General features: G+C 38.9%; 1 protein-coding gene across 6 annotated transcripts in view; it reads left to right on the top strand.

Moving 5' to 3' along the window:
• The window catches only part of ANKRD46 (ankyrin repeat domain 46), a 52,061-nt gene that overhangs the window by 26,630 nt on the left and 14,845 nt on the right, over positions 1–10,586 (top strand). For 4 of the 6 annotated variants that reach the window (XM_003821711.3, XM_034966422.2, XM_057303065.2 and 1 more), the window contains exons 2-4: positions 6–108; positions 3,716–4,053; positions 5,577–5,735. In XM_003821711.3, the coding sequence (XP_003821759.1) occupies positions 3,743–4,053; positions 5,577–5,735 (470 nt within the window). In that variant the 5' untranslated portion in view covers positions 6–108; positions 3,716–3,742. Of the gene's footprint in view, positions 1–5; positions 109–856; positions 962–3,715; positions 4,054–5,576; positions 5,736–10,586 lie in introns of all 6 variants that reach the window. The other 2 variants (XM_003821709.3, XM_055116802.2) reach the window with 1 other exon arrangement.

The raw sequence follows: 10,586 nt of genomic DNA, 5'->3' as shown, positions 1-10,586 counted from the left end.
TGTAGATCCTTGCCAGCACATTACAGAATATTTTTGTTGAACCTTCTTGAGAATTCAGAGAAACTGCTGAGTGACCACTGAACGAAAAGATCTAATCTTAAGGCTTACGTGAGTATTTACTACTGTGGACTTCCTCACAAGATGTGAAACCTTCAGTGAACTGCCTTAGGACAGATTCAATTCTGTGATCAAGATGAAAAATAACTATCATTGGGCTTATTAAATGTGGGATTAAGTTTAGTAGTTGCTCAGGGACACAGAGAAACTGACAAAATACACACTTGTTCTCTCCTGAAAAACAGACACAGAGACTTGTATTTCTTGCTGAGCCAACATTCAGAAGTATCCTAGTCTGCAAACCACAAGAATTCTTACTGTGTTTGAATCAAAAACACCAACTAGATTTTTTAAATTATCTATTTTTAAAAATTTAACCAAAACACATTACCTTTTGAAAAGCACTTGATATGTGGCATTTCATTTTGAAAAAGGTTTATGATAGCTTTTCCATTTTTATGATTCAATACTGTGCAAGCTTGTCCAACCTGCAGCCCAGAACAGCTTTGAATGTAGCCCAACACAAATTCATAAATTTTAAAAAACATTCTGAGATTTTTTTTGCAATTTTTTAAAGCTTATCAGCTATCATTATGTATTTTATGTGTAGCCCAAGACAATTCTTCTTCCATTGTGACCCAGGGAAGCCCAAAATGTTGGACACCCTTGCTGTAAGGGAAAATATTTAGATTACCCTCGCAAAAGAATTCTTGACTATTTTATTGAGTAAATTCTTCTCATTGAGTTTTTCTGTTTGTTGGTTTGGTTTGGTTTGGTTTGGTTTGTTTTTTTGAGACAGGCCTCACTTTGATGCCCAGGCTGGAGTGCTGTGGCTCAATCACAGCTCATCGCAACCTCGACCTCCCGGACTCAAGTGATCCTCTCACCTCAGCGTCCCGAACAGGTGGGACGAAAGGCACGCACCACCATGCCTGGCTAATTTTAAAATATTTTATAGAGACAGGGTCTCTCGCTATGTTGCCCAGGCTAGTTTCGAACTCCTGGGCTTCAAGCTATCCTCCCATTTTGGCCTTCCAAAGTACTGGGATTACAGGTGTGAGCCACTGTGTCCAGCCAGATTTTTAAAAAGTCATCATATGTATCATAATCTGAAGTTTATTTTGATTTTAATCTCTGTAGTTTTTAATCATAAACTTTTTTTCTTATTTGAAATTATTCTTAACAGCCCCTTTTCACCCTTCATTTCATATCCAGTGAGTCATTAAGTTGTGCTAATTCTGTCTTCTCTGTTCCTCTCCAGTGTGTCCCCTTCTGCCTGCCACTGCCTTAGGTCAGGTTTTCATTTCTTGCCTAGATAGCTGCAATGACCTAATGACTGATCTCCCTGCCTCCAGTCTTTGTCTCTACAATCCAGTGCCTCCATATTGCCATCCAAGTCATCTTTCTGAAAGACTAATAAGACTGTGCCATTTCTTTGACTTAAAATTCTTCAATGGGCTGGACTCATTGAAATAGTAGTCCCAGCTATTTAGGAGGCTGATGTGGGAGGATTGCTTGAACCCAGGAGTTTGAGGCTGCAGTGAGCCATGATTGTACCACCGCACTCCAGCCTGGGTGACAGAGCAAGAACCTGTCTCAATTTAAAACAAAAAAAATCCTTCAGTGGCTCCTCACTGAAATTCAGGTATAAAAAAGCCTTACTGTGGAGTTGTTAGGAAGATTAAATTAAATTCATTAAAAGCTCCTAGTTGGTACCTGGCTCAGAACAAGTCTCAGTGTATGTTAATGCCCACTCTTTCCACAGAGAGCCCATGGTAGCAGCAGAACCCTTGTGTAAGGCAGCCCCAGATTTTGGGACAATGGCTCTGCTGAGAAGCCAAGTTGAAAGGAATAGGGGCAGCAATCTCAACAAACTCAGCAACCAGGCTTCCCTGAATCCCCTTGAGGTTAGGCACAAGAATAGATGGGTCTAGCATCCAGTTCCATCAGTGTTTCAGAAAGAGGCTTTACCTGATCAGCTGTATAAGCCAAGTCCATATGTGACTAAGCTTTTGTAACCTAAGAATAAAAAAGCCATCTCTAGAAAAGCATTGGTCTCTGCCTTTCTGTTTTCTTGTTTGTTTTCTCGTCAATTTCCTAGCGAAGTTTCTTTTGACAGGCTTTAACTCTTTCTTAAATGAACCTAGGGGAAGAGAGAGAGACCTAGTTGTATGCAGTTTGGTAGAGCAGAATGTCCTGAGAGTTCAGGTGCACCAGGCAGATGCTGAACTCTTTTTTTTTTTTTTTTTTTTTTTTTGAGACGGAGTCTCGCTCTGTCGCCCAGGCTGGAGTGCAGTGGCGCGATCTCGGCTCACTGCAAGCTCCGCCTCCCGGGTTCACGCCATTCTCCTGCCTCAGCCTCCTGAGTAGCTGGGACTACAGGCGCCCGCTACCACGCCCGGCTAATTTTTTGTATTTTTAGTAGAGACGGAGTTTCACCGTGTTAGCCAGGATGGTCTCGATCTCCTGACCTTGTGATCCGCCCGAACTCTTACCTGAGTTCAGGTGCGCCAGTGGGGCCAGGAAACATCTGTGAAAGAGATGTGGGCAAACTGGTGAGCTGGATGAGTCCAAGAGATGAAATTCACATCAGACCTAGTTGGGATTGCTGCTTTGTCCTGACTTGGTATTCCCAGACAGCCCTACTTTTTTTTCCCCTCATCTCTCAGTCTTTGGACGGTGGGAATTTGGCACAGTCACATATTGAGATAACCACAGAGCACAGCAGAATAAGATCAATAGTGGAAAAAGCATAATCTGAATTGATTTCATGCTCTGGTTTTTAAATTCAGTTTGTTACTTTCCTTAGCCTTTCTCTTAAAATTTGTGCTATAGGCCAGGCGCGGTGGCTCACGCCTGTAGTCCCAGCACTTTTTGCAAGGCCAAGGCAGGCGGATCATGAGGTCAGGAGTTCAAGACCAGCCTGGCCAACATGGTGAAACCCCGTCTCTACTAAAAATACAAAAAATTAGCTGAGCATGGTGGCAGACGCCTGTAATTCCAGCTACTTGGGAGGCTGAGGCAGGAGAATCGCTTGAACTCGGGAGATGGAGGTTGCAGTGAGCCAAGACCGCGCCACTGCACTCCAGCCTGGGCAATAGAGTGAGACACCATCTCAAAAAAAAAAAATTGTGCTATAAACATAACACTCTACAGGTCTTTGTTGAGTATAAGTTCTTTTCATGCAAGTAGTTTTAGTTACCATGTAGAATATCTCAAATACAAGAAGAAGCAAATATATCAAAGAGAATTCGTTTGTATTAAATAAGAATGTCTACCAGCGGTAGCATTTATATATGGGTAGTTCTTTGATGTTTAAACACCATGTTATCTATGTGTTCTGACAATGTAATACTTAAATCTAAGCTATTATATCTTGCTTAACTTTAAAAATATCTCTTAATCTTTTTACATGGTGAAAAGCAAAATAGAGCTTTACAGTAATTGAATTGGAATTTTAATCCAGCAGAAGTGAAGAAAATAAAATGTTTTAATGGAAAATAAAATATAATTGATAACTTTGTTGTTGTTTCTGTTTGGTAATTTATTTATTAGAGGCAGGAGGCCAAAAAGGATGAGAAATATTGCTTTTCTAAATGACTCCTTTGTCTTGATTTCATTTGTCTTCATGGAATCTCACTCACCTATTTCATTACAGGCGTGTTCCATCCACCACATCAGAACAATGTCGTATGTTTTTGTAAATGATTCTTCTCAGACTAACGTGCCCTTGCTACAAGCCTGTATTGATGGGGACTTTAATTATTCCAAGCGGCTTTTGGAAAGTGGCTTTGACCCAAATATTCGTGACAGCAGGGGCAGAACAGGCCTTCACCTTGCAGCAGCTCGAGGGAATGTAGACATCTGCCAGTTACTGCATAAATTCGGTGCCGATCTTCTGGCCACAGATTATCAAGGAAACACAGCTCTTCACCTCTGTGGCCATGTGGATACTATCCAATTTTTGGTTTCCAATGGACTCAAAATTGATATTTGGTAAGTTCTCTGTGGTTTTAGAAGTCTAGTCATTTCTTCCCATTAATCTCTCAACTGATAGTCTTATCTTGGGTCTGTTGATTTTGTTTCCTCATTAATCAGTTGAAATAAGTTCAGAAAGCATTGAAGACAGTGTAATCCTGTTAGGCAAGTGAGGGAATGAGGGGCTGACTTCTAGATTTTTGCTAAAGCAGCATATTTTTTTCTATGAAAATAGTAGGTAGTTTCTGCTACTAATTAATTATGTAGTGTTACAACAAGGGAAGAAGAAGAAAAGAACATTTGTTGAAAATCTATGAGCTAGACTGTGTTTACTTGTTAGCTCATTTAGTCCTCAGAATGAAGAGCTCTCACGATAGGTGTTTTCATTTTACAGATTAGATAGTGAAGACAAAAAAGGATTGGACAAAGTTCACACAGTTTATAGAGGATTTGAAAAGGTCACAGCTTATAAGGGACAGAGCTGGAATTTGAACCTAGTTCCGCTGACTCTAACGCTTGTGTGCCTTCTGTCATGTAACGCACCATGTGAGCTTCATAATCTCCCGGGAGTCCAGGATCCTTTTTAGACTGAACAATTTGAGGAAGTCATGGGGCTTTTTGTTTGTTTTAGTGATACTCTGCTTTTTGAGTGGGAACGATGTCAAGTCACCTGTAAAACTGAGCTTGACCTTGAAATTACAGTTACACACTGCCCTAATTTATTGATGCCATAATGCCCCTAAATCTGAATAAGACAGTAAATGCTTTTGTTTCTGCAGGACAAAATGGGGTAGGAATTGACTGCAGGATTTAATGTGATTGGGGTTCTAACCTATTATTAGCGCTAAATAGCTGCGTGAACCGAAGCAGCTTATTTGACATTTTTTTCTTAGACTTTTTTAGAAAAAGTACTTGTCTCGTAAAATGTAAATATCAAATAAGAATGAATCTAGAACTAGATTTATCCACTTTTTTGACTATATGTTCTCTTTTTTCTTTTCCCTGGAAGTAAAAAAAAAAAAGAAAAAGAAAAACAAGGGTTAATTCAAAATTCAGCTACACTGGATGTTTGGCTCAGCTCTGGGTTTTACTTTTGAGTTAAATTGGACCCATCCTTTTTTTCCCCCTGGTGATTTGTTCTTCATAAACACTTTCTATAGTACAATTCAGAAAAAAAAAATAGAGGCACACGGCTATTACTTCTACCACAATCTGCTGTTGAGGAGACATTCAGTGTGAGGATGGGGGCTGGAGGTGGGGGACGTGTTTGGTTAACAGGATAACGGCCTCTGTGATGAACTGTGCAGAAATCCCATCAGTCAAGGTCTGATTGCAGCCAGATGGTCAAGGCTCATGGTGGAAAAGTTGTAGTGAGCCAAATACTCCTTTAGTTCCCCACGGCCCTAGGGTAGGCCCTAATTGGGCCCATTCTTTCTTCACTGAGATCTATATAAGTGGGTACTAAAAATGGAACTGACAATGTAGTATAACTGCTATGATGGCTTCTTTATTTTTATAAACTTTTTTTTTTTTTTTTTTAGCAATCATCAAGGTGCTACCCCTTTAGTTCTGGCAAAGCGCAGAGGAGTAAATAAAGATGTCATCCGATTGCTGGAATCTTTGGAAGAACAGGAGGTGAAAGGATTTAACAGAGGAACCCACTCGAAACTGGAGACCATGCAAACAGCTGAGAGTGAAAGGTACTGGAGATACAACTTTTTTTTTCTCACTGTATTACTCATGCCTTGAACTCCTGGGCTCAAGCATTCTTCCTGCCTCAGCCTCCTGACTAGCTGGGACTATAGGCACATGCAGCCACACCCAGCAAGATAATACGATTTTTTAAGGGGAAAGTCACTTTAAGTATGTGGATTTATGGTTAACTTTGTGAACTTTAATATTCATTTGCTTTTAAGTGCAACTTGAACTTTATATAGGACCTTATGACTGCAGATTACAATTGAGAAGCTATTAACAGAAAGTACTACATGTCATGTGCACATAATGTTCTGTTAGCCACCTGCTGTATTGACAGTACAAAGGAGAAATAGTAACAAATGAATCTGAGGGGAGGAAGCCGGAGCTTGATGATTTTAAGTACAGGTCACAAAAAGAATGGAATTTCAAAAAAAAAGAGAAGTATAAGTAAAGCCAAGAACTTGGGCAATTTTAGAAAAGACTGAAAGGTAGTTTCAAGGGTAGGGAAGTGGAATGCTGAGAAACAAGAAAACAAGAGAGGGAAAGCAAGATAGTATTTAACACATGCACAGTTCAGTAATGTGAAAGTGAAAGTGACTTTCATATGAGTTGGAGCTAATGAAATTTGGATTCCTGTAAGTAATTGAAGCTAAGATGTGGTAACTGACAGGGTCTTGAATAGCTCATCATTTCTCATCTAGAGGCAATGGAGAATGCAGTTCAGAGAGCTCCAAAAAGGTGGCGCACCATCTTTTCTCCTGATGTCACTGGGCTCAACAGGTAAAGTTAATAGGCCAGACTTAGTTCTAATAGCATATTATCTGGTTGACCACCATGCAGTTTCAGCCTTCCACATTATACACGTGAAGGAAAAAGGATGCTGAGCTTCCATAGCCTCTTCCCAGTATTCTTAGTAGGTTGTAAATAGAATAAGCAAGGGCCCACATCAGCTGTTTACCTAGTAGCTGATGGACTAGGACTTGGATTTAGAATCACATAATCCACTTAGACCATTGGGATCATTGTTTCTGTGAGTTCTAAATGAAATCCTCTCTATTTTTCATAGCTTACCCTTCATTTGATTCCTTTGTACCCATTTTTGCTTTCTTCCTCTTGTGTGCCAGTTGATGTGCTCTTTGGGGACCATTAATTCCACTCTCAAGCTTAGGTCTATTTTGTTCAGATACTTTCAAGCACTTTAATACAGTCCTAAAGAAATCCAAGAGCTTTACTTCTGGAACAGTGCATACTCCTCTTGAGTGATCACTGAAAGCTGACAAATAGATAAACAAGAAGTCAGAGATGTATTTGCAAGCCCTTGTTTTTCTCTCCTGTGTACTTTGGATTGACAGAATGGCATAAGCACTTTAACAATATTGAGTTAACTATTATTTGTTAAAGATTTTTTCCTCTAAGATAACTTGAAATTTATTTTTATCTTTTTATGAAATAACATTAAGTACTTTAAGCTTCTTTACCATGAAAAACAACCAAGAATGTGTTTTTGTTTGGTATATTTTTAGGATCTTTATTTTGTTAATAGCCAGTTTCTTGGCACCCTTTTATTAGAAATATACTTTTAGCATTAGTTTGCCTCAGTTGTGATTACTTACTAAGAAGTGATAAGTACAAAATAATATTCCATTGGATGAGCAGTGGAAGTACTCCTGCTTCCTTCACATACCTGCCATTTCACTGCAGCATGAGAGTTTGTATTAATTGTAACACTGTATAAAGCTCGTTTTTCAAAAATTGAGTTATTAACACTTTTATTACCTAGTTTTCCTATCTTACTCCTACCCCTCAGTGTTATGGTAGAAATTCAGTGGTTGAAGCTTAAATCAGAAAGTTGAAAGGTAATGTCATTAGGAAAATGCAAATGAGGACCATAGTGAAATGCCACTTCACACCCACTAGGATAGCTGCAATTAAAAAGATAGATAATAACAAGTGCTCTGGAGGATGTGGAGAAATTGGAATCCTCATACACTGCTGATGGGAATGGAAAGTAGAGCAGCTTCTTTGGAAAAGTCTGGCAGTCCTTCAAAAAGCTACACGTAGAGTTACCATCTGACCAGCAGTGCCACTTCTAGGAATATACCAAAGAAAATTGAAACATATGTCCACACAAAAACTTATATATGAATGTTCATAGCAGCATTATTCATAATAGCCAAAACATTGATACCACCCAGATATCCATCAGCTGATGAAGGAATAAACATCATCTGTTCATCCAATGGAATATTACTAATATTATTATATTGTACTGATACATGCTACAGCATGGATAAATTTTGAAAACATGCTACATTGGAGAAGCCAGGCACAAAAGGCCACATATTACATGATTCTGTTTATGTGAAATGTCCAGAATAAGCAAATCCATAGAGACAGAAAGTAGATGAGAAAGTAGACTAGAAGCTGGGAGAAGGGGCAATGGGAGTGACTGCTAATAGGTACAGAGTTTCTTATAGAGGTGCTGAAAGTGTACTGGAATTAGAAGAGATGGTTGTACAATTTGGGGAATATATGAAAAGCCACTGAATTGTACAGTTTCAAAAGGTAAATGTTATGGGATGTGAATTATATCTCAATAAAAAGTAGATTAAAAAGTTTAAAGAGATTGGCTAGCACATGGCATTATGGCATAATTGTGTAACGGCTTTTTCTAGAGCAGAAGATAAAGCAGGGTTTTAAATGTATTTACTATAATATTTTCCATTTCTCTTAGGATTCCCCCAAGACAGCACAACTTCTGCAGGCCTTATAAGGGACTATAAATCAAGTTAATGAAAAACATTTCCCCACTCCTCCATATAACTCTAAGTTTAATTCCTTTTTACTTTGTAGGTATGGGATAACAAAAACAGTATAGCTATCACATTTTTTAAAAAAGATACATGCAAACACACCCCCCAAAGACAGTGTAGATATCACGTTTTTAAAAAAAGATTATACACACACCCCATTATGTTAGAATCAGATATTCCCTGGACAGTAGAAAGCATTTCATTGGATAAAGTCTTTATAGAATATCCCGATTGGCAGAGCTTCATGAGCTCTGAAGAACAATGAGAATGCTCATGGAATTTTCATTTTATACCTAACATGTATAAGGGCATGTCAACTCGTAATCAATAAATTTTACATAGGTCAAACTAAGCCTCTGCAGAACTTTGTTATCTATTTGTGGTTTTACTCTTTTAGGCCTTCTCAAAGTTCTAATCTTATTTTTAAACTTGCTGTCAAGTGTTCCAAAATTACCGTGGTGTTGTAGATTCCCACTGAAAACATCATCTCTTATTCAGAGAATAAACATGTTTTAATTATTAAAAAAAAAAAAAGTTTGGGTGTTAAGCAGACTGGCCCATTAGGAAGTCAGTTTCCCATGATCAGAGAAGACCTCTAATGTTGGTAAAGGCTGAAGGACTTTTGTTTGATGGTATCAAGAAGTAAAATAAAGTTGTAGGTTAAAAAATGTCAGTTTTGCATGTTTACTCATAGTTCATAATGAATGAGACTCTAAGATACTGTTTTATGGGAGTTAGGAAGGATAGTAATGAACTTTGATAACCAGTAGATAGTTGATTCCTATGATCATGGTTATGGTGGCTTTAATCTAAACGATACCCTCTTATTGGGCCTGTATGTTGTGATATAACCATGAGTGCTCTTCCCTTAGTGCTTCCAAGTACCAAAGTCAGATGCAGTTTCTCTTTGTGGTAGTCGTATTTCTCATTGATGAAGTTCTGAAAACCAGAATCAGTGTTTTTATGGTATTTGCACTACCTTATTTTCAACTAGACTAGCCTTTATGCAGAAGAGAAATGAACATATTCTGTCTTATTGTACAAGATAGAACTAACACCAATAGGAAGAAACTATTAAGAATTCCTAATGATTAGGCCAGCTGTGATGGCTCATGCCTGTAATCCCAGCACTTTGGGAGGTCAAGGCAGGTGGATCACCTAAGCTCAGGAGTTCAAGACCAGCCTGGGCAACATGGCGAAACCCTGTCTCTACCAAAAATACAAAAATTAGCCAGCCATGGTGGCATGCACCTGTAGTCCCAGCTACCTGCGGGGCTGAGGCAGGAGGATTGCTTGAGCTGGGGAGGTGGAGGTTTCAGTGAGCTGAGATCGCATCACTGTATTCCAGCCTGGGCGGCAGAGTGAGATTCTGTCTCCAAAAAAAAAAAGAATTTCTGATGACTAGACGAGTCCACATGTACAACAGGCTGAGGAGTAACCTTCCATTATTAGAGAATTACAATTAAAGAAGGAATTCCTTCATTGGTCAGATTATTGAACTAAATTAATAAAAATTCCCTTTTAACTTCAAGATTCACACACACTGTATAAGTGACTTTTTAGATTTACTCATCTTCCCCCCTCCCCCCAACAGACATTTACTTTCTCAGTTCTAGGGCCTAGAAGTCTGAGATCAAGGTGTCACAAAGTTGGTTTCTTCTAAGGCCTCTCTGCTTGACTTGTAGATGACTGTCCTCTTCAGGTGTCATCACCTGCATGTCTGCTTATTCGTATTAACACATTCTTAAATTATGAGTCTGTACTTTGAATCTTCTAAATTTAACATAACAAGAATGTGTTGTGGTTTAATATCTTGATGGAAACAACTCATAACCTATTTCAAGACTTCTGCTCAGGACACCTTAAAAAAAAATAGAGATGGTGTCTCGCTATGTTACCCAGGCTGGTCCCGAACTCCTGGGCTCAAGTGATCCTCCCTCCTTGGCCTGCAAAAGTGTCGGGATTACAGGCATGAGCTACCACGCCCAGCCAGGACCTTTTAAATAGAATTTTTAACTTGAGTTTACTAAATTCTAAACC

Source organism: Pan paniscus, chromosome 7, assembly GCF_029289425.2.
Source record: "Pan paniscus chromosome 7, NHGRI_mPanPan1-v2.0_pri, whole genome shotgun sequence".
Classification (NCBI taxonomy): Eukaryota; Metazoa; Chordata; class Mammalia; order Primates; family Hominidae; genus Pan; species Pan paniscus.
This window is presented reverse-complemented; position numbering and strand designations above follow the sequence as displayed.